This window comes from Ranitomeya imitator, chromosome 6 (genome assembly GCF_032444005.1).
Source record: "Ranitomeya imitator isolate aRanImi1 chromosome 6, aRanImi1.pri, whole genome shotgun sequence".
NCBI classification, from domain to species: Eukaryota; Metazoa; Chordata; class Amphibia; order Anura; family Dendrobatidae; genus Ranitomeya; species Ranitomeya imitator.
Window position 1 is genome coordinate 511,791,398 of NC_091287.1, and position 23,281 is coordinate 511,814,678.

General features: G+C 42.1%; 1 protein-coding gene across 1 annotated transcript in view; it reads left to right on the forward strand.

Moving 5' to 3' along the window:
• PKHD1L1 (PKHD1 like 1) overlaps positions 1 to 23,281 on the forward strand; it is a 262,674-nt gene that overhangs the window by 50,462 nt on the left and 188,931 nt on the right. The window contains exons 19-26 of the mRNA XM_069731788.1: positions 2,092 to 2,249; positions 2,526 to 2,639; positions 8,088 to 8,237; positions 9,301 to 9,431; positions 17,787 to 17,941; positions 18,953 to 19,101; positions 20,631 to 20,775; positions 21,288 to 21,445. Coding sequence (XP_069587889.1) covers positions 2,092 to 2,249; positions 2,526 to 2,639; positions 8,088 to 8,237; positions 9,301 to 9,431; positions 17,787 to 17,941; positions 18,953 to 19,101; positions 20,631 to 20,775; positions 21,288 to 21,445 — 1,160 coding nt within the window. The remainder of the gene's footprint in view (positions 1 to 2,091; positions 2,250 to 2,525; positions 2,640 to 8,087; positions 8,238 to 9,300; positions 9,432 to 17,786; positions 17,942 to 18,952; positions 19,102 to 20,630; positions 20,776 to 21,287; positions 21,446 to 23,281) is intronic.

Consider the following 23,281-nt stretch of genomic DNA (forward strand, 5'->3'; position numbering starts at 1 on the left):
ATGAATTAGTCACCAATGCGGCCAATGATTGGCTGCGTTGGATACATGGCTGGAAGAGGAAGCTTGGAGCCTGGCGTAGAACCCAGACAACTTTAGGCGAGGAGCAATATGCATTAACAATATAGATTATTTTTTGTTCTACACCAGGCTGAGAATTAAACAGATTGGGAGGGGTAGTGCATTCCAGAGAACTAGTGTAGAATGAGAGAAGCCTTGGAGACAGGAGTGAGACGAACGTCTTAGTGCATCATTCATCTTAGATGTTAGTCTTAGATTTTTAGAAGAAAAGAGAGCACGGGTGGGGGGGTAGCTACAGTTGAGTGAAGAGATGTACAGCGGTTGAGGACAGAAGAAAGTATGGGCAGGGTGATGAATTGAGATTGGAGATTAGAAGTAGGACTGTGGAGAGGATGGGTGGGGTGGTAGACAGATGAAGTTGGAGATGTAGGTGGGGCAGCACAGTGGAGAGGACAGGTAGGGTGGTGGATAGAAATGAGGAGGAGATGTAGGGCAGTGCAGCACTGTGGAGAGAACAAGAGGGGTGGTGGATAGAGATGAAAAGGAGATGTAGGGCAGTGCAGCACTGTGAAGAGGACAAGAGGACAAGTGGGGTGGTGGATAGAAATGAGGAGGAGATGTGGGGCAGTGCAGCACTGTGGAGAGAACAAGTGGGGTGGTGGATAGAGATGAAAAGGAGATGTAGGGCAGTGCAGCACCATGGAGAGAACAAGAGGGGTGGTGGATAGAGATGAAAAGGAGATGTAGGGCAGTGCAGCACTGTGGAGAGGACAAGTGGGGTGGTGGATAGAAATGAGGAGGAGATGTGGGGCAGTGCAGCACTGTGGAGAGAACAAGTGGGGTGGTGGATAGAGATGAAAAGGAGATGTAGGGCAGTGCAGCACTGTGGAGAGGACAAGTGGGGTGGTGGATAGAGATGAAAAGGGGATGTAGGGCAGTGCAGCACTGTGGAGAGGACAAGTGGGGTGATGGATAGAGATGAAAAGGAGATGTAGGGCAGCGCAGCACTGTGGAGAGAACAAGTGGGGTGGTGGATAGAGATGAAAAGGAGATGTGGGGCAGTGCAGAACTGTGGAGAGAACAAGTGGGGTGGTGGATAGAGATGAAAAGGAGATGTAGGGCAGTGCAGCACTGTGGAGAGGAAGGGTAGGGTGGTAGACAGAGATGATGGAGGAGACATAGTGCAGTGCAGTACTGAGGAGAAGATGGATATCATGGTCGATAGAGATGAGGAAGGAAATGTAGGGTGTTGCATGGAGAAGATGGCTTAGGAGGTAGACATAGAACATAAAGGATATGTATAGTGGTTTAGCGTTGTGAAGAGGACAAGTGGAGTGGTGCATAGAAATGAGGAGGAGATATTTGGCAGTGCAGCACTGTGGAGAGAAAGGGTAGGGTGGTAGACAGAGATGATGGAGGAGACGTAGGGCGGTGCAGCACTGTGGAGAAGATGGATATGATGGTGGATAGAGATGAGGAAGGAAATGTAGGGTGTTGCATGGAGAAGATGTTTAAGGAGGTAGATATAGATCATGAAGGATATGTAGAGTGGTTTAGCGTTGTGAAGAGGACAAGTAGGGTGGTAGACAGGTGGGGTGAATTAGGAGATATAGGCTGGTACAGCACTAAGAAGAGCATTGGTATGGTGGTAGGCATAGATGGGGAAGGAGTTGCAGGGCAGTTCAGTACTGTGGAGAACTTTATGGGTGAGTGTGATAAAGGTCCATTGGACTAATCCAGTCTTCCTAAATGTCCAGCATTACCAGCCACAAGCCATGCATATATCTTGGACTGACAGGCCACTCTAAATCTGTCACTTGCACGGTACAGCAGTGATCTATCACATAATTATTGTAAATGCTCTGTGGTGACCCGGGAAATAAATTCATTTTGTGCTATTCTGGTTAGGCTTTAATCAGTGATATTGGGGCAGAATTAGGGCTGATTCTGCTTAGCAGTCTGAGGACTGGAGAAATGGTGCAGGAGTTTTGTAAACTTTAATTAATTTGTGCTGTCATGCTTAATGCAGTGTAGATTACTAGTGTACAATAATATGATTTGTGATCATTTTAGGCGATTTCCCACTTCTTTCCTATTTAATTCTGGGTGAAAGTAACATTACAGTGGATATTGAAGAGAAAACGAAAGGTGTTCCCGACATGAAGACCTTCACTTTAGTGTGGGATAATGTTTACTCCACGCTGCTGCCGGCCAATGCGTCTTCTCTAGAGGTCAGTCATGAAACAGGTGCAGGAATTTTCTTACCCTCTTTTCCCAGTATGCATTGCTCCCGTCAACGGCCAATGATTCTAAGAGGGGTATGTTGAAGCTTCGATTGCACCAATTCAAAATTGATAAGCCCTATATTACAATAAAAAGAAAGATTAAGCATCTTTGACATTAAAAAAAAGTGAATTTTTGGGTGAATGCCAATATTAATGAGGCTATGATGTACATAAAAGACATGTTTTGCTTTCTAATAAACTAATAAAATGTATTTCTTCTAGGTGCAAAATGCAGTATTGGAAATGGTAAGCGCCCAGTGTCCGGATGCCATAGCTAAACAGAAGGAAAGTTCATCGGTCAAGTATTTCAGGAACTATGAAACAGATTTCAACCCGGTATGAAAAGATGAAATTTGATGTATTTTTCTTTTAATTTACAAATATAATACATAGAAGTGTAACAGAGAAGGATTTCATATCCTGCTTCTTGGGGCTACAATTTTTGACCTCCCATAAACTTGAAATCCCTAAGTGGTCAGATTGTTAACCATGTTTTAAAATGAGATCTTATGGGAGCAGAGAGTCAAAAGTCAGACACAGCCAGACTCCCCATAGATGTGGCAGTGATGGTTTATTACCTACCCTGCCTTCTTGATCACTATATACTGTACACAACACTGACGGAGCAGTATACAGTGTTCTGTACAGTATATACAGATTAGCAAGGTAACCTAAGGGGACTATTAAAAGAAAAAATGTATATATATATATATATATATATATTAAAAAGAAATAAAACATTTAAATCGCTCCTTTTTTTAATAAATTATTTAAAGTATTTTTTAACAAACAAGGAAAACAAAAGAACATAACATCTTTTTTGTGACGTAAAATAATGGTTACTATTTGAATAACCAGTTGTTATTTTCAGAGAGTCACAAAGTCATCTAACTATAATAGGAAGTGGGGGGTAAAGGGAGTGGAGGCGAAAACTTAGGGAGAATTGGGGGATGGGAACAAGGGAAAGGAAAAGAAGGGGAGATAAAGGGTTCCGAGGTGTCCTGCTCAGAGTGATGATGTTGATTAAGTAGTTAGAAAGTTCAGTCTTTCAAAGGTTGGTATAAACATTCGATTTTGAGATAGACATGAAGAAGTGATAACATTGTAAAGAGGTATGTTTTAAGGAGTATAGATTGTTTCTCCTGGAGGTTGCTCTGATGTATTTAACCACAGGGTCCAGGAGTCAACAATTTTCGAATTTTTGGAGTTGGATAGTCTAAGCTTTTCATATATGCCTGTTTGATTTGTTTCTCTTAACCATTTTTTACATGTAAGGGCTTCAACATCTTTCCAATGCCGTGCAATGGTAATTTTAGCAGCTGCATTGATCAAATGAGGTATCAGCTATTTTCTGTTTAGGTATATATTGGAGGGATCCAAATTGAGAAGAATGAAGCCGAGTGTTATTGGTATATCTATGTTAAGGACTTTTTTTTAATAAACTTTTTGATATTTAACCAGAATTGTTTATTTTTTATGCATTCTAGCCAAATGTGTGTTATAGTACCTCTTTCTCCGTTGCATCTCCAACAAAGGGGAGAAATAGAACTGTTCATTCGATTTAGGCTGTCCGGAGTTCTGTACAATCTTGAAATTATTTTATAGTTGAGTTCTTGAAATGTCAAAGAAGAAGCTATCCAATGAGTATTTTTAAACATTATGTATATTTCCTCTGGCTGGAATTTTGTGTTGAGCTCTAATTCCCATTTTTTAACAAAGTCTGGAATATCAACTGTTTGGGTTAAATTTTTGTTGATCTATTGGCATGTCTCTGTGGGAGTTTGAGGACCTAAATTTTTTTTTGAGAGTCCTGTATCTGTTGGGGATCAGAATCAGATGCAAGATAGGAGTGGTTGGGCATATGTTCGGAATGAGGTTCTTGTTTTTATTGGTTTTGTGCCATAGTCTGAGGGTTGTGTTAGTATATGGGTTTTGATGTTATTATATTTGAATCTTTTGAAAGGGGTGGGCCATAGGTAATGTGAGAAACCTCCATTAAGATTATGTAGTTCCAGTGGAATCCAAAGTTTTGTAGAGGAGGGAGAGCGTAAATCAATTACTCTGGCTATATGACTCGATATTCTGTATCTTTCAAAATCAGGTAGTCCTAGTCCCCCTTTGTTTCTAGGTTTTATCAGTGTTTGGTGATTGACTCTATGATTTTTATTTGCCCAACTAAAGTTTGAGATCAGGCGTTTTAGTTTTTTGAAAATATTGTTGGGGAATATCTATCGGTAACGTTTGAAGAAAGTATAGAATTTTATGGAGAATAATCATTTTTATTAAGTTGACTCTGCCAAACTATGAAACAGGAATGTTCTTCCAGTGGGAAATGGAAGTTTTGACTGTTTGTAGTAGTGGTTTGAAGTTTAGATCATAAAGGTGAGAGGACAAGCTGCTAATTTTAGTTCCCAAATAGGTGATGGATGAGCATTCTTTAAATAGGGAAAGTGTCGATAAATTCTTTCTATTTTCGAGTGATATAGATATATATAACAGGTTTGATTTAGTGAAATTTATTTTGAAGTTAGAAATTGAGTTGAAAGATTGAAGCTCTGTAAGCAGAGTTTGAATAGAATTGTTCAGGTTTACCCCAAAAAAAAGGCCAGAATTTTGTCTATAAGATTTGGAGGGAGGCCAAACTTTATAAGTGTGTGTTCCATGAAATGCCAATCAATGCGATGAAATTATTTTTCCGCATCTGCAGAGAGAATCGACATTTGGGTGTTATTTTGTTTTGTGCTGATTGCTCTCATAATGTTATCTTTGGCTTGTCTTCCTTCAGAGTTTATCAGTTCTTGGAGTAGTTTTTGTATCCGATTAGCTAAGCTTTTTGCATATAGTTTTATGTCATTATTTATAAGGGATATGTGTCTGTAACTGTTACATGAAGTAGGGTCTTTCCCCTCTTTTGGTATGAGGCTGATATGGGCTTGTAAAGATTCTTTCTTAAACTTGTTAAATTTGTTGATTTGGTTAAAATAATCTGTCAGATGTTTGATTAGTTCGGGTCTAAAGTATTTATAATATTCGATTGAAAAGCCGTCTGCGCCTGGACTTTTCCTCCCAGGACACCGTTTTATCGCCTCTTCTACTTATTATTATTATTATTATTTATTGTTATAGCGCCATTTATTCCATGGCGCTTTACATGTGAGGAGGGGTATACGTAATAAAAACAAGTACAATAATCTTAAACAATACAAGTCACAACTGGTACAGGAGGAGTGAGGACCCTGCCCGCGAAGGCTCACAATCTACAAGGGATGGGTGAGAATACAGTAGGTGAGGATAGAGCTGGTCATGCAGCGGTTTGGTCGATCGGTGGTTACTGCAGGTTGTAGGCTTGTCTGAAGAGGTGGGTCTTCAGGTTCTTTTTGAAGGTTTCGATGGTAGGCGAGAGTCTGATGTGTTGTGGTAGAGGGTTCCAGAGTAGGGGTGATACTTCTTTAGTTATGGGGCTATTTAAGAAATGAATTTGAGGTTTCATAACTTAGGGAAGGGTTAAACCTTTTAAAAAGTTCTGGATTTTTGTTATCTTATCTTCAGTGGGTATATGTTTAGTATTTAAATTATATAGGTTTCAATAGAAGTCTGAAAAGGTCTTAGCAATGTCTTCCGTTTTGTGGAGCATCTGATCTTTATTATTTTTGATTTTAAGTATATGAGTAGAGTTAATTTGTTTTTTAATAGACTTTGCTAAGTTTTTGCTGCATTTATTTGCTGACATCTAGTTTCTAAAACGAGAATATAAAAGAAATTTCTCAAATTTCTGGTTTATCAGAGCTTTTAGTTAAATTTTTAAATTGTAGAGCTTTTTCTCTAGCGAGGGTTATTGTGTTAATTTATGTGTTTCTTCTCATAATTTTAGTACTATCTCCTTTTCTTTTGCTTTTTTTGTTCTGGAGCCTAATTCGATAAGGAGTCCCCCAAGTACCCCTTTGTGGGTCTCCCACATGTTTGAATTACACTTGTCATGTGGGCAATTTTCTGTGATGAAGTTCTTGATGTCTCTGTGGCTATATATTCTTGTGAGAGGCTGTTCTTAATTAGGTTATTGTTAAGTTTCCAATTTAGGGGTCCTTTTTTACGTGATTCAATAATTGTTTCAAGAAATAGGGGAGCATGGTCCGAGAAGAGGATTATATCGTAAGAAGTAATGCTGATGGTATTTAGTAGGTGATGAGAACAAGTAGTCAATTCTTAAAAAAATCGCTCCTTTTTTACCCGCCCCTAAAAACAGCAAAATGTAAAAAAAAAAAATTTTTGCATTACTGCATATATTATTGGTCAAACTAATAAAATACGAAAAAAAAATCACAAATATAACTCAATGAATGCTGAAACAGAAAAAAAATCAAAGTGCAATAATTGACATTTTTTAAGACAATTTCAGTCCCAAAAATGTAATAAAAAGTAATCAAAATGTCATCTGTACCATAAAATGTTACGAATATAAACATTAGCTCTATTCACAAAAATAAGCCCTCACACAGGTCCACTGCCAGAAAAATGTAATTGTATCAATCTGGAGACATTATACTAATGGGTCATTTTTACGTAACAATGAATGATGTAAAAACAAAACAGCATTGTAGGTTTTTTCACTCTCTTGGAATTTTTTTACCCATTTTTCAGTAATTGATATGGTAAAATGTGGAAAACAAAATGGTGTCATCCTACTAGGATTTAGGACAATGTCTGCAGCATCGGCAGCTGAGGAGAGGTTATGTGCTATTCCATAATTTAAGGGGTTACTCGGGACTTTTATTCTTCTGTATAGGGCTTAGCACTTATTGGAAGGTAAATATCTGTCTTTGCTGCTCTGTGATGATACCTCCCAGCTTAGAGCAGTCACTGACCAGTCCTGGCGGGATATGTCTGCTACCTGTGCCGTCACGTCAACAGAACAGTTCTTTCTCGTCTTCTCTACTTTTGCGACCTCTTAACACCTGGCAGATTTGCTGTAATTATACCAATTCCTGGTGTATCTATGCTTTTCTGGCATATATATATATATATATATAACATATTTAAGGGGCTCATTCAAATTGCATTTTGCCCCTTTCATGGGTTGTTCCCTTAAAATTTTCGAAAAATGACTATATAGAGTACAATGACACCAACAGAGTTCAAATAGATTCTGTTTGTGATTTTCCCCCAAAGAACTGTCTTCTCTGACAACCACAAAACTGTAGTTTATACCCAACAAAAGACACAAAACACAATGAGAATGGTCTTTATTTAAGAGCTCCATGCTGGTTTTCTTTAAACTCACCTAAAGTTTTGTTTGTTCTAATCTAAGGAAAATGAAAAATGAAGAAACTATTGTTCACTTAGAATTTCTTATCCTATTATTTACAATGAGCAGACCTATGTATCTCCATGGCAACAGACTACAAATCAGCACTGTGTAGTCTGATCCTGCAGTCACACTCCTTTACATCTGTAGTATATGTTACCAATAATACGGTTAAAGAGAGGGAAAAATGACTGCATGAAATGGAGGCAGTTAGGTCTGCGCATATACACAAAACCATGAGACATTTTTAACAAACACATATTTGCAAAGTTTTCATTGTAGATGCATTGTGACAATAAAAAATGACATCATAACCTTTAATACCTTAGGAAAAGATAACGACAAATTATAAAATCTGTTCTACTACACCCTTGTGTACCATGCTAACTTTTTACTTTTTATTTTACCTGTGTTGTACTTTTTTTTTCTGCAGCCTGATCTATTTCTAAATTTTTCCTAATAACTATTCAATCTCTCTACAGAATTACTACAGGGGCACTTTAACAATTGAGAACGAACCATTTTGTGGACGCTATTCCTTGAAGAACCCACAGAACCTGTATGATTACACCGAACTGAAGCCGGTGACTCAGTCGCCATATGGGTCTATCTTACTAGGTTCCTATAGTAAGGTAAGAGCAGATGTTCCTGATTTATTTACCATTTATTTTGGTTGGTGAAGCATTAATATATATTATTAAAGGGAACCAGTCATCCCCAAAATCGAAGGTGAGCTAAGCCCACCGGCATCAGCGGATTATCTACAGCATTCTGTAATGCAGTGCATAGGCTCCGGGGAAGGTCGGAGAGGCCCAGCGCTTGCGCACTGCAGTACTTTGCTGTGCCCTCAACAGGGCAGACAAAGTACGCCTGCACTGGAGCCGCAGCATGAAGACAAAAAGAGGACGTCATCGTAAGAAGATGGGAGGCCCCGGACCGCGACGCCCATCGGACCGGACCGCAGCGGGATCGCCCCTGGGTGAGTATAATCTAACCTCTTTTTCTCATCTTTCAGGATACATCGGGGGTTTATCTACAGCATTACATAATGCTGTAGATAAGCCCCTGATGCCGTTGGGCTTAGCTCACCTTCGATTTTGGGGGTGACAGGTTCCCTTTAAAGGGGTGTATCCATTCTGTACATTTAAGGCATAGCCACAACACAAATGTATGTTATTATTATTTATTTCTACAGCACCATTGATTCCATGGTGCTGTATATAGGAAAAGGGGTTACATACAAAATATGAATATAGATTACTATGAGCAAACTAACAGCGACAGATTGGAACAGAAAAGAGAGGGTCCTGCCCTTGGGGGCTTACAGTCTACAGGATTATGGGGAAGGAGAAAGCAGGTTGGGGGGTTGCGACACCTCCAGTAGTTGTGGTTCCCTCCAATGGGTCCCACCATCATCTCCAGAACAGTGTCCCAATCGCACACTTCTTTCAGTCGATAAGTGGTCAGAATTCCCATTTAAATAAACGGTAAGTCCGACCATGTCTCTGCCGACAGTGGCGAACATGATCACCTTGATCTCGAAATGGATGAGGGTCCCATTAGTGGCATCGACATCTACTATAGATTTGTGGCATATCCTATGAACATGATGTAAATGAACTGTAGATTTTTTTTATATTTGTTGCAGGCCGTTATATTTTTGCATATGTGATTGTGTTTCTATGTTCTTTTCAGCTATGCTTTGCCTATAGTGGATATCTTACAAACGCAATTAACATAAATTTTCAATATGAAGATAGCAGCAGTCTAGGAACCGTCAGAACCGTAACCGATAATTTCAGCTATGACTTTGTTCAGGGGAACAGGTATGATTCTCACTTTTTTTTCTTCTTTATTTTCTAAGCTAAGATTAAATAAAAAACATTGTGTCAAAAACACTGTCCCCTAAGGTTTTTCATCAAATATAGATCACCAAATGTAGTTGGTTACAAATGAACTCTATAGTACAGGACATCCAGGAGACTCTTGGAGGAAGGGAACACCTACCGAACTCATAGAAGAGTTGTCCAATATTCCGGACCTTGCTGATTTCATGTGAAGATCATCCTGACATAAGGGACTCTTCATTTTTTGGCGAAGTAAAAGGGCAGAAGTGTTTGGCTGAGTGACGTACCCATTAAACTGTGATGGACACCCCTCATTTTCTGAAGACTCAAAGAAGTCTATAGAACTGTTTCAAACTAACCCAGCTTCTACAAAGAAAGACAATTATGACCCCCAGAAGCCTCTTACCTAAGCTCTGTCCTTTTAATTGGAGTTCTGAAAGTTACTGAGCATGCTTCATCAACAAGTTTTGGGACCACCGTAGAAACAAATGGGTGATCCTCTGTTCTTTTCCAGTAGCAGTGGCCCTTTTCCGCAGATAGGTGAAGGTCCCAAAGAATATGCTATAAATGTTACACTGTCTAAAGGGATCATGATGCTGACACTGTTTGTTATGGGGGCAGTGCAATAACTATGATCTTGGCATGTATAAGTTCAGTGGCCTATTAAGGGTTGTCAGGGCCCTGAGCATTTGTGTAGGTTCCCCTTCGCATACTATGTGGCACTTACTATGTCCACCAGCACGTACTAGATGTCATCCGAGTACAGTCCGATTTCCACAGACTGACAATGGAGAAAATGGAAAATGGTTTTTTCCATTGTCTCCTCATCTGAGAGAATCATGATAAGTCATGTGGTGAACACATAGGTTCAGGGCTGCCACTAGAAATTTTGGGGCCCCATACTGGCAAAATTTTTGGGGCCCCCTTGAGACTCCACCCAGGCTCCAACCCAGCCCCGCCTCCACGCTCCACCCCTCGAACTGTCCACAGTCCCACCGCTCTCTCTTGGAAAATCTCCACTTCTCACCTATCACAGATTGACAGTTCCCATCACCAGATCACACATATCTGGTAGCTTTTGTTTTGGCCAAAAGATTTTTTAAGCCACCAAAATGACAAGGTAGACACTTTTGGCCGGGCCCTACTCTACTGTAACCTATTAAATATTTGTTAAAATATGCAATACAATTTAGGTATATTTTTATTTATTTTTCAATTTTTAAAATGACCTATAGCACCACATACAAGGAACAAATACCACAGCACTATGACCAGATGACATATTACCACCACAGTGATCGAATAATATAAAATACAAGGAACAAATACCACAACATCATGACCAGACCACATATTACCTCCACATAGTGACTAAATACTACAATACTGATCAGTAATAATAAAAACCCACAATACTATCACCATAAGTGCCAGTATTCACAAGAGATCTGTACTTAGTATGCAGTGTCTGTGTAGAGGTAATACAGTGATCACCGGTGACATTGTACACAGGACCTTTGAGTATAGTATACAGTGTATAATGTCAGTGTATAGGTAACACTGACTCACCAGTGATGTCTCTAGGTGAAGTCCTTCATCTTTCATCCAGCACAGACCACCATCACTTCATCCAGCCAGGACTCGTCTCTGCAGGAAATAACACAGTTATCTCAAGTCCCGCTTGCAGAACACATTACTTAATTTTCCCAGCCTCTAAATTACACCATATGAAGAAGGCGACATAGTATCACTCTACACAGTAACAGGACCGCCCCCATTTAAAACAGTGTACTCAAAAAATAAAATAAATACATCACTGCAATAATAATATCCCTTAATTAGCCCCTAAGGTAATATTCGCCATCCTAGCCCCTGTGTGTCTCATTCCTGGAGTCAGCCATATTTTCTCCCATCCTGCCCTCATGAGTATCCATTCTGCCCCATATGATCTCCCCATCCTGTCCCATCTGTCTCCATCGTATCCATCCTGCCCCATGATCCTGCCCCATCTGTCTCCAATCCTGCCCCCAGTATCTCCAATCATGCCCGTATCTCCAATCATGCCCCCATGTCTGCAATCATGCCCCCTGTGTCTCCATTCTGCCCCATCTGTTTCCAATCCTGCCCCATCTGTCTCCAGTCATGCCGCCATGTCTTTCATCCTGCTCCCTGTGTCTTCAATCATGCCCCGTATCTCCATTCTGCCCCTGTGTCCAGCATTCTGCCCCTGTGTCCAGCATTCTGCCCCTGTGTCCAGCATTCTGCCCCTGTGTCCAGCTTTCTGCCTCTGTGTCCAGCTTTCTGCCCCTGTATCCAGCTTTCTGCCTCTGTGTCCAGCGTTCTGCCTCTGTGTCCAGCGTTCTGCCTCTGTGTCCAGCGTTCTGCCCCTGTGTCCAGCTTTCTGCCCGTGTCCAGCATTCTGCCCCTGTGTCCAGCTTTCTGCCCCTGTGTCCAGCTTTCTGCCCCTGTGTCCAGCGTTCTGCCCCTGTGTCCAGCTTTCTGCCCGTGTCCAGCTTTCTGCCCCTGTATCCAGCGTTCTGCCTCTGTGTCCAGCGTTCTGCCTCTGTGTCCAGCGTTCTGCCTCTGTGTCCAGCGTTCTGCCTCTGTGTCCAGCGTTCTTCCCGTGTCCAGCGTTCTGCCCCTGTGTCCAGCGTTCTGTCCCTGTGTCCAGCTTTCTGCCTTTGTGTCTAGCTTTCTGCCCCTGTGTCCAGCTTTCTGCCCCAGCGTGTCCAGCATTCTGCCCCTGTGTCCAGCGTTCTGCCCCTGTGTCCAGCGTTCTGCCCCTGTGTCCAGCTTTCTGCCTCTGTGTCCAGCATTCTGCCTCTGTGTCCAGCATTCTGCCTCTGTGTCCAGCATTCTGCCTCTGTGTCCAGCTTTCTGCCCCTGTGTCCAGCATTCTGCCTGTGTCCAGCTTTCTGCCCCTGTGTCCAGCATTCTGCCCCTGTGTCCAGCGTTCTGCCCGTGTCCAGCGTTCTGCCCCTGTGTCCAGCGTTCTGCCCCTGTGTCCAGCGTTCTGCCCCTGTGTCCAGCGTTCTGCCCCTGTGTTCAGCTTTCTGCCCGTGTCCAGCTTTCTGCCCGTGTCCAGCATTCTGCCCCTGTGTCCAGCTTTCTGCCCCTGTGTCCAGCATTCTGCCCCTGTGTCCAGCATTCTGCCCCTGTGTCCAGCGTTTTGCCCGTGTCCAGCGTTTTGCCCGTGTCCAGCGTTCTGCCCCTGTGTTCAGCTTTCTGCCCGTGTCCAGCTTTCTGCCCGTGTCCAGCTTTCTGCCCGTGTCCAGCATTCTGCCCCTGTGTCCAGCTTTCTGCCCCTGTGTCCAGCATTCTGCCCCTGTGTCCAGCATTCTGCCCCTGTGTCCAGCGTTTTGCCCGTGTCCAGCGTTCTGCCCCTGTGTCCAGCGTTTTGCCCGTGTCCAGCATTCTGCCCCTGTGTCCAGCGTTTTGCCCGTGTCCAGCGTTCTGCCCCTGTGTCCAGCGTTTTGCCCGTGTCCAGCGTTCTGCCCCTGTGTCCAGCGTTTTGCCCGTGTCCAGCGTTCTGCACCTGTGTCCAGCGTTTTGCCCGTGTCCAGCGTTCTGCCCGTTTCCAGCGTTTTGCCCGTCTCCAGTGTTCTGCCCCTGTGTCCAGCGTTTTGCCCGTGTCCAGCGTTTTGCCCGTGTCCAGCGTTCTGCCCCTGTGTCCAGCGTTCTGCCCGTGTCCAGCGTTCTGCCCCTGTGTCCAGCGTTCTGCCCCTGTGTCCAGCGTTCTGCCCCTGTGTCCAGCGTTCTGCCCCTGTGTCCAGCGTTTTGCCCGTGTCCAGCGTTCTGCCCCTGTGTCCAGCATTTTGCCTGTGTCCAGCGTTTTGCCTGTGTCCAGCGTTCTGCCCCTGTGTCCAGCGTTCTGCCCCTGTGTTCAGCTTTCTGCCCCTGTGTCCAGCTTTCTGTCCGTGTCCAGCATTCTGCCCCTGTGTCCAGCGTTCTGCCCCTGTGTCCAGCATTCTGCCCCTGTGTCCAGCATTCTGCCCCTGTGTCCAGCGTTTTGCCCGTGTCCAGCGTTCTGCCCGTGTCCAGCGTTCTGCCCCTGTGTCCAGCGTTTTGCCCGTGTCCAGCGTTCTGCCCTTGTGTCCAGCGTTTTGCCCGTGTCCAGCGTTCTGCCCCTGTGTCCAGCGTTTTGCCCGTGTCCAGCGTTCTGCCCCTGTGTCCAGCGTTTTGCCCGTTTCCAGCGTTCTGCCCCTGTGTCCAGCGTTTTGCCCGTGTCCAGCGTTCTGCCCCTGTGTCCAGCGTTTTGCCCGTGTCCAGCGTTCTGCCCGTGTCCAGCGTTTTGCCCGTGTCCAGCGTTCTGCCCCTGTGTCCAGCGTTTTGCCCGTTTCCAGCGTTCTGCCCCTGTGTCCAGCGTTTTGCCCGTGTCCAGCGTTCTGCCCCTGTGTCCAGCGTTTTGCCCGTGTCCAGCGTTCTGCCCCTGTGTCCAGCGTTCTGCCCCTGTATCCAGCGTTCTGCCCCTGTGTCCAGCATTCTGCCCCTGTGTTCAGCGTTTTGCCCGTGTCCAGCGTTCTGCCCCTGTGTACAGCATTCTGCTCTGGGTCCCCCGGATCGCCGCTCTCAATAAAAAAAAAAAAAAACAAGTTCTTCTCACCTGGCCGTGCTCCTGCGGTGGGCGAAGTTCTCTGTCTCCACGCAGCTGCAGTGCGCACTCGCCGGCGACTGACAATGACGTCAGACGCCGGCGACATGCACGCACGCTGCGGCTGACGTCAGCTTCCAGCCTCAGATTGGCTGGTGGCTGTTAACTATTGACGTGCGGGCCCGCACGTCAATAGCTTTAAACAGCTGCAGCGTCGGCGCTAAGGGCCCGGTTAGCCTGCAGCTGCCGGTAGGGGCCCCCTCTGCCCACTGGGCCCCGTACGCCAGTTACGGACGTAATGCCCTGATGGCGGCCCTGCATAGGTTACTGGTGCACATCTGTCAACATAACGAAATAGAGGGTGCAGCACCTATTTTTTTTTTGTTTTGCCTCTTGTGAAAGTCTGTACATAACATTAGAGAACAATCAAAGCAACAAAGAACATGAAACACCAAACACCATACAGGCTGGAAGAAGATTATAAAAAATATATAAGTCCACAGCAAGAGAATAAAGTGCAAGGTGGTAAAAGGAAGCACAGCGGAATATACGTGATATACCTTTAAAGGTTGCTGAGTCCCGTATTTTAAAATTAATTATTTGCCCCTTGTTATTAATAAAGGCATTTTTTATAATCTTATTCCAGCCTGTATGGTCTTTGGTGTTTCATGCTCTCTGTTGCTTTGATTGTTCTCTCATCTTTAGTGGTATCCACTATATCTCACAGTACACTACAACTCTTTCATATCTATAAAAAAAAATTTGTGATAAACATATATTTTATTTTGAGTATTTTTGGGGGTGTATCTGTGGTTTTAACCTAACAATAGAGAATACTATGTAATAAGGGATTACATTATATATTGCAAGAGGGGGCGCTGTGTAATAAAGTACAGCGCCATACGTAACTAAATAGGTTACTGTATATTAAGGGATGGCACTACACAAGCAATAGAGGATACTATGTAATAAAAATGGTGCAATACACAACAAAAGAGGACACTATGCAATAAGGGACAGCGCTATATACAGTATAATAAGAGAGGATGCTATGTAATAATGTGCAGCGCTAAACACAAGAGAGCAAACTATTAAATATGACTCATTATAAAAAGATATGACAGTATGTATTAAAGGACGGCGCTATACATAACAAGAGCAAATGCTATGTAGTATGAGAAAATGCTATACATAACCAAAAAGGATGCTGTGTGTTAAGGGACGGCTCTACACAAGGAAGAGAGGATACTATGTAAAAAGGGACAGTGCTACAGTATACAGTATAACAAGAGAAGACACTATGTAATAAGGAACAGTGCTACAGTATAAAACAAGAGAAGACACTATGTAATAAGGGACAGCGCTACAGTATATACTGTAATAAGAGAAGATGCTATGTAATAAGAGACAGCACTATAGTACATAACAATAGAAGATGCTATATAATAAGGGACAGCACTATAGTACATAGCAAGACAAGATGCTATGTAATAAGAGACAGCGCTATAGTACATAGCAAGAGAAGATGCTATGTAATAAGAGACAGCGCTATAGTACATAGCAAGAGAAGATGCTATGTAATAAGGGACAGTGCTATAGTATATAAACAAGAGAAGACGCTATGTAATAGAATGCGCTACAGTATAAAACAAGAGAAGACACTATGTAATAAGGAACAGTGCTACAGTATAAAACAAGAGAAGACACTATGTAATAAGGGACAGCGCTACAGTATATACTGTAATAAGAGAAGATGCTATGTAATAAGGGACAGTGCTACAGTATATAACAAGAGAAGACGCTATGTAATAAGAGAAAGCGCTACAGTATATAACAAGAGAAGAAGCGCTCATTTGTCAGGTGACAAAATCTGTTGGTCAGCACAAAAGATCATCATTCTCAGTAGTACATCATCCTGGGTAAACAGATGACAGACCTATTACAGATGGCTCAGTTCTCATCGTTTACCACGATCTGTCTATGTAAACTCGACCGTAAATTGGTAATGTTTACCAATCAGTGGTCGTTTAGTGCTGCCGGTTGGTCCATGTAATTGGACCCTTATACAAAATAAATATTTGCATCTAGTAAATTGTTGCTGACGTTTCATCTGATCAGAGCCATTTGCTATGTTTCTCCTCCCTACTGTCAAACCTTCATGTCGATGTTTTAAAGCCATACTGATCCAAGTTTGCCATACTGATCCAAAAATAATAAGATTATATATATATATATATATATATATATATATATATTTATATTTATTTTGAGGAGTTGACTCACTCAGCTGCTTGTAGAGGTAAACACATGGCAAAGCAAGACAAAGATAAAGTTCAAAAGAGTAATTTTTCCTGCAGGATTCACCTTCAGGTAAAACCCAAAGTCCTCAGCTCCTCCTGGAGCCACATCTGGAGTCTCTCCTCTCCAAACACACAACAGAGAGAAAAAAAATAGTGGCTGAATATTTAACTCCCCAGCCACACCCTTGAGGTGGAGATATGGTGAGTAGGTGTCCCGCCCATCTCTTACCTACTCACCAAAAAAACCTGGTCCCTTCATGGCTGATTAACCTCTTCAGCACATAGCATGCTGGAGAGAAACTTAAGGGTTTTTAGATTACGGAAGAAAGCAATCTCCGTGACACATATCTCCCCTCACATACAGTGCCAGTGACCCTGTCACAATATATATATAGCTGGTTATTCCACAAAATATTGATTTCTGAACTATTCCTGAGTTAAAACCTTAGTATTGTTGATTCTAAATCATTATGAACTTGTTTTCTTTGCATTATATGAGGTTTGAAAGCAGCTGTGTATTTTTTTGAAATTTTGACCATTTCTCCTTTTCAGAAAAAAAAATACGAAATTTATTGCTTGGAAATTCGGAGACATATTGTCAGAAGTTTATAGAATAAAAGAACAATTTACATTTTACTCAAAAAATACACCTATAAAGAGAAAAATCGGACAAGCTGAACATTTTGCAGTGGTCTCTTAATTTTTGCCCAAGCTGTATACTGTATATGCACCTTCCATTACACCCAATTAACTATAATTTGCCAATTTTTCCACTGCCCAATAAAAATATAAAATAGTCACTGTAATTGTTCCCCCAATTCATTACCAGTCACTCTTCTGTGTTCTCAATCTCCAACCATTGTGCACCTTCCGCTCCCCCTATTTATTATAATTATATGCCCCCCAATTTATTATACTTTCATGCCCTCTCTCCAACCCCTCACCTACAATTCATTATAATTTTATACCCTCTCTCTAACTGTCCACCCCAATTAATTATACTTTCATCTGCTCTCTCCCATTCCCAACCCCCCACACATTATAATTTTATATTCTCTCTCTAACTGTTCACCCCAATTAATTATACTTTTATCTCCTCTCTCCCATTCCCCACCACCCACACATTATAATTTTATATCCTCTCTCTAACTGTTCACCCCAGTTAATTATACTTTCATCTCCTTTCTCCCATTCCCCACCCCCAATTCATTATAATTTCATATCCCCTCCCCCACAACCCACTTCCAATTAATTAAATTTAAATTAAAAATGATTAAAAAAAATCACTTACCTCTCCAATGATAATGGAGTTTCTTAATGTAAGGTTTGACGTGTCTCCAAGGTACAAATATATTTTATTTTTGCTGTTGACTTGTCTTGTGAACGTCATCCTAGAAATGTGACGATATTCCTCATCCTCAGATAACATCTCTTATTTTATAGCTGGACATACACCTGTATAGATTTGTGGCAACTTGTTAAAAACAAGTACACGGGCCGAAATTTCAGCGTGCTCTATATCAATTTACAGTCATCTCAAGATTATTATATCGACGTCCTCTACGTTGGGCAGACAGTAACCACAAGTGACGCAAATGGTAAGTCACATTATTAGCTGCCTCAGAGGACAAGTAAAAAGGATTGTTATCAGAGTTTGTCCCATCACTGCATATGTAAAGAGAATTTATCACCACGTTTTTCACCACCTAACCTAAGAGAAACATAATGTAGAGACGGAGGCCGTGATTCTAATGATGTGTCACTTACTGGGCTGCCTGTTGTGGTTTTCATAAAATCACTGTTTTTTTTTCAGCAGGAGATTACCACTAGAGGACTAGTAGACCTGCTACCAAGTAGTCCTCCATATTCATGGTCTCTCTATAACACAGACAGCTGACAAGCATTGATGTGGGCTGATCTCAGATTAGGTGGCAAAAACAATGCGACAGATTGCTCTTAAGAAGTTAAAAAAAGCATTAAAGAGAATATGTCAGCAGGTTTTTCCCGTGTAATCTGAGGGTAGCATGAGGTAGGGGCCGAGACACAGATTTCAGGGATGTGTCACTTATTAGGCTGTGTGCTGTAGTTTCTATACAAGGAATGTTTTATCAGCAGGAGATTATCACTGCCTGGACTACAGCTCCCGTGAACCCTGGTCTGACCACGCCCCCTCCTCTGATAAGCAGCTCACTGTCAATAGACAATGTACACAGAAAGCTGTGGTGTGGGCTGAGTTTTTGTTAGATCTACATCTAAAAATTATGATTGTGTCGCAACTGCTGCACCCAGACACCTAAGTGATGCATCACTTTCCTGCATTATACTGCTCTCCGATGAGATAGCAAAAATCTGGTGACACATTCCCTTTAAGTCTTACAAAAAAACAACAACAAATTAAGATGTGATTTTATTACATTTGTAAAATATGCTTCTTAAAGAGTTATCTCAACCGATTAGCTTTTTCTTTTTTTTAATACTAAGAATCATTAATCGTTCCGTTTGTAGCATGTGGATCGCTGTTCACATTGCTAATGATAATCCTATCGTGCGTGGGACATTTGTTTTTCTCTGCAGATCTGAGCATTTTCTGATTCTTTTATGTATTGCAGTGCACAGGAGGAGACCTGCCTTATCACAAAGTGGAAAGTTTATAAATAATGTCAACGTGGCGAAATCATCTAAAACCCAGTATACCATCACTGTAAATCCATTTGATTGCGCCTACAATTTTCCACTCTTTGCTGCTGGATTTGCAGAGGTGGGTGATGGATTGTGAGCGAATAGCATAAAGGATTATATATATATATATCTATCTATATATATATATATATATATATATATATGTACTAAACCTAAATCTCTCAGTATGGAAAAGTGAACCAGGCCATTTATTATATTTCTGGTATATAAAAACGGTAACACTAAAGGTCCTGCAGTGCACTGCTGATGAGAGAAGCCTGGGCCGCATGGTCAGCCACAGTGTGTGCCCGCTCCCCAGTGGTAGGTTCCCACGATCATTTTCACCACCTCTGGTGGTTTGCTAAGAGTGGAATCAGTTTTTCTTGGACGTGGAGAGAAGAAAAAAAAGTGTCATGTGTCATCTGAGTGCAATCTGATTTTATTTTTTCATGGACCTTTGACACCTGGTCCAAGGTAAAAGTTGGACCTGTGCACGGCCTCACATTACATCACAGGTACAAGTGCTATCCTTTAAAACCATGGATAGGACGCGTCTAAAAAATTGTTTGTGGGCACGAGAATTCATCATGTATCTGCTGGTTAAGGTCAGGTGCAGAGTTGACATGGATCACCTGTCTTATCTGGTGACGATACCTTGTAATCTTGGGAATAGCCCTTTACGAGGGTTTGTTAGGTTGACAGTGTAATAATGAAGCATTCCCGCACAAAGCAAAAACATACAACATTTCTAATGAATAACATGGGTATAGAACGGGGGATTAGGTGGCACCCTGGACATTTAGTGACTCCAGGAGTCCAGAAGATGTCTTTCTTTTCGCCAGGGCCTTCTGGACATTCTAGGAAAGTTGATGTCTGTGTGACAAAGATCAGTTGGCGCATCCAAGTACAGCATACCCTACTTTTATGTAAGCGTGAAAGTATGATATTAAAAGTGTTTTTCACGTTTTATATATTTTTAACGTGTATTTATAAGCGTATTGCGCACAGTCAAAAATTCTGTACTCATTAATTTAATACGTTATCTGGACCAGAAAAGTTCGAAGGTTCTTCGGGAGCCGGACAAAAAACCTCGAAAGCAGTGTTGGGATGTGACATTACCAAACTCAGCCCTAGCATCCAGAAGCATTTTTCGGAGAGTCAAATGGGAACCAATTGCACCATGTTACATTGTCAGTACAACGCTAATTACAGTGCCGGTCTGGGGTGCTAAGGGCCCACGAGTAACACATTGATTCTGGGGGCCCACTATTCAGCTACTTGCAAATATAACATTAACCTCATTCATAAATGTACCTATGCCTCTATGTCATAATTAACTAGGTTGAATGAATGATGAGATAGTGGCTTAGTCTGCTCATAGAGAATCAAATATATTGTGTCGCTTCTGCAGAGCGGCCCACCGGGAAATTCACCTGCTCCTCTGTGGGCCAGTCCGAGCCTGGATGTGTGTTTGCCTCCATACAGCCATCCGTCTTTGCACTGATAGCAAGAATAAATTGGACAGCAAGAGTGAATGACAGGCTGCTGGTTATCTGATACCAATACCTATCAATACTTACTGCGGTATGTTTTTTTTTTTTTACACAGAACATTCTCAATACTCCAGATTCAGCAATCTATACCACATCATCCTGGCCCCAAGATACAAAGATCCAGATAAATCGAACCCAGACAGCGTCCCCGCCCATTGGAGGAACATTCAGCATTCGGGCTTATGGAAGAGAAACAAGTGGTAGGGTTACATCTCAAGCATCATTAATCTAGTTGAACTTATCTGCTCCCTGCTCAAGCATTTATGACAATAGGAATGTCTTCAGGGTCAATATTTTCCCACGGAAATCAGTTAATTGCCAACAGTGCTTTATTTTAACAATGAGTAGTCCTATTGAGACATCACCCTTGAAAATGTCTCATCAGAAGCAACCCCCCCCCAGAGTGTAGGTGATCAACTGATCACCCCATGAACCCCCACATATGGTGTTCACATGTCCTAATGGGACAAATGGACAGGATTTATTCCTTTTCAAGGTGAACTGATATACAGTAAGTAAGTAATAAATGTCCGACTGACAGGGGGCAGGCTTACATTACAGGATCCTCATGTCCTGCTCCATCGGCTTGGGGTAATTGGTCCACCTTGGGGTGCAACGCCCTAAGACTGCCCTTATAACCAATAAACCAATGTTTCCATGATATTATTATATGTAAACTCTGTCTTTAATCCTCTTCTTTTTCGTCCTACAGATCTCAGTGTAGACCTCTCAAGCACTGATCTGAAATATGCATTAGAGACCATTCCAGAGATGGGACAAGTTTCCATTGTTTCAAGATATGGGAATTGCAGAGGATACAATATGCAGGTCAAATTCTTAACAGCTACAGGATACCAGCCGCTCTTACAGGTACACATGTTTATTATCTATCAGTATTCGGAGCTCATCCTACCAGGTCTTGGCCCTTACACGTGCGTTATCAATAGTGAGGGGTGTAGTGGTATCTAGATTATTTTATGTAGTTTAACCTGCTGGAACTTATAGCTTGGGTTGTCAGATGTGACAGAACTGAGGCAGTACTGTACGTGACACACCATATTAGTCTAATTAGACTGGCTTCTATATGTGCAGTATACCTAACACACAGTCATACCTAGACTTTTGCTAAGGAAGGGCATTCAGTTTGCCACCCGAGCCATAGCTAAGGTAGAGAATGTTGGGAGCGCCCCACTAGAACTCAGCATCAGTGGCCCATGACCCAACAGACCCGCCTGGCTACAGTATAACCTGCCTACTACAATCACAACTGCTCCAGATGCTCTAAATACTAAGTGTCTCTAGGTGGCTCCTGACTTTGTATATAACTGTCTCTAGGTGGCTCCTGACTTTGTATATAACTGTCTCTAGGTGGCTCCTGACTTTGTATATAACTGTCTCTAGGTGACTCCTGACTTTGTATATAACTGTCTCTAGATGGCTCCTGACTTTCTATATAACTGTCTCTAGGTGGCTCCTGACTTTGTATATAACTGTCTCTAGGTGACTCCTGACTTTGTATATAACTGTCTCTAGATGGCTCCTGACTTTCTATATAACTGTCTCTAGATGGCTCCTGACTTTCTATATAACTGTCTCTAGGTGACTCCTGACTTTGTATGTAACTGTCTCTAGATGGCTCCTGACTTTGTATGTAACTGTCTCTAGGTGGCTCCTGACTTTGTATGTAACTGTCTCTAAGTGGCTCCTGACTTTGTATGTAACTGTCTCTAGATGGCTCCGGACTTTCTATATAACTGTCTCTAGGTGACTCCTGACTTTGTATATAACTGTCTCTAGGTGGCTCCTGACTTTGTATATAACTGTCTCTAGATGGCTCCTGACTTTCTATATAACTGTCTCTAGGTGACTCCTGACTTTGTATGTAACTGTCTCTAGGTGGCTCCTGACTTTGTATGTAACTGTCTCTAAGTGGCTCCGGACTTTGTATGTAATTGTCTCTAGATGGCTCCTGACTTTGTATATAACTGTCTCTAGATGGCTCCGGACTTTGTATGTAACTGTCTCTAGGTGGCTCCTGACTTTGTATATAACTGTCTCTAGGTGGCTCCTGACTTTGTATATAACTGTCTCTAGGTGACTCCTGACTTTGTATATAACTGTCTCTAGGTGACTCCTGACTTTGTATATAACTGTCTCTAGGTGGCACCTGACCTTTGTATATAACTGTCTCTAGGTGACTCCTGACTTTGTATATAACTGTCTCTAGGTGGCACCTGACCTTTGTATATAACTGTCTCTAGGTGGCTCCTGACTCTGTATATAATTGTCTTTAAGTGACTACTCTCTGAGTCTTTATATACAGTACAGACCAAAAGATTGGACACACCTTCTCATTTAAAGATTTTTCTGTATTTTCTTGACTATGAAAATTGTACATTCACACTGAAGGCATCAAAACTGAATTAACACATTTGGAATTATATACTTAACACAAAAGTGTGAAACAACTGAAATTATGTCTTATATTCTAGGATCTTCAAAGTAGCCACCTTGTGCTTTGATGACTGCTTTGCACACTCTTGGCATTCTCTTGATGAGCTTCAAGAGGTAGTCACCGGGAATGGTTTTCAATTCACAGGTGTGCCCTGTCAGGTTTAATAAGTGGGATTTCTTGCCTTATAAATGGTGTTGGGACAATCAGTTGTGTTGTGCAGAAGTCTGGTGGATACACAGGTGATAGTCCTA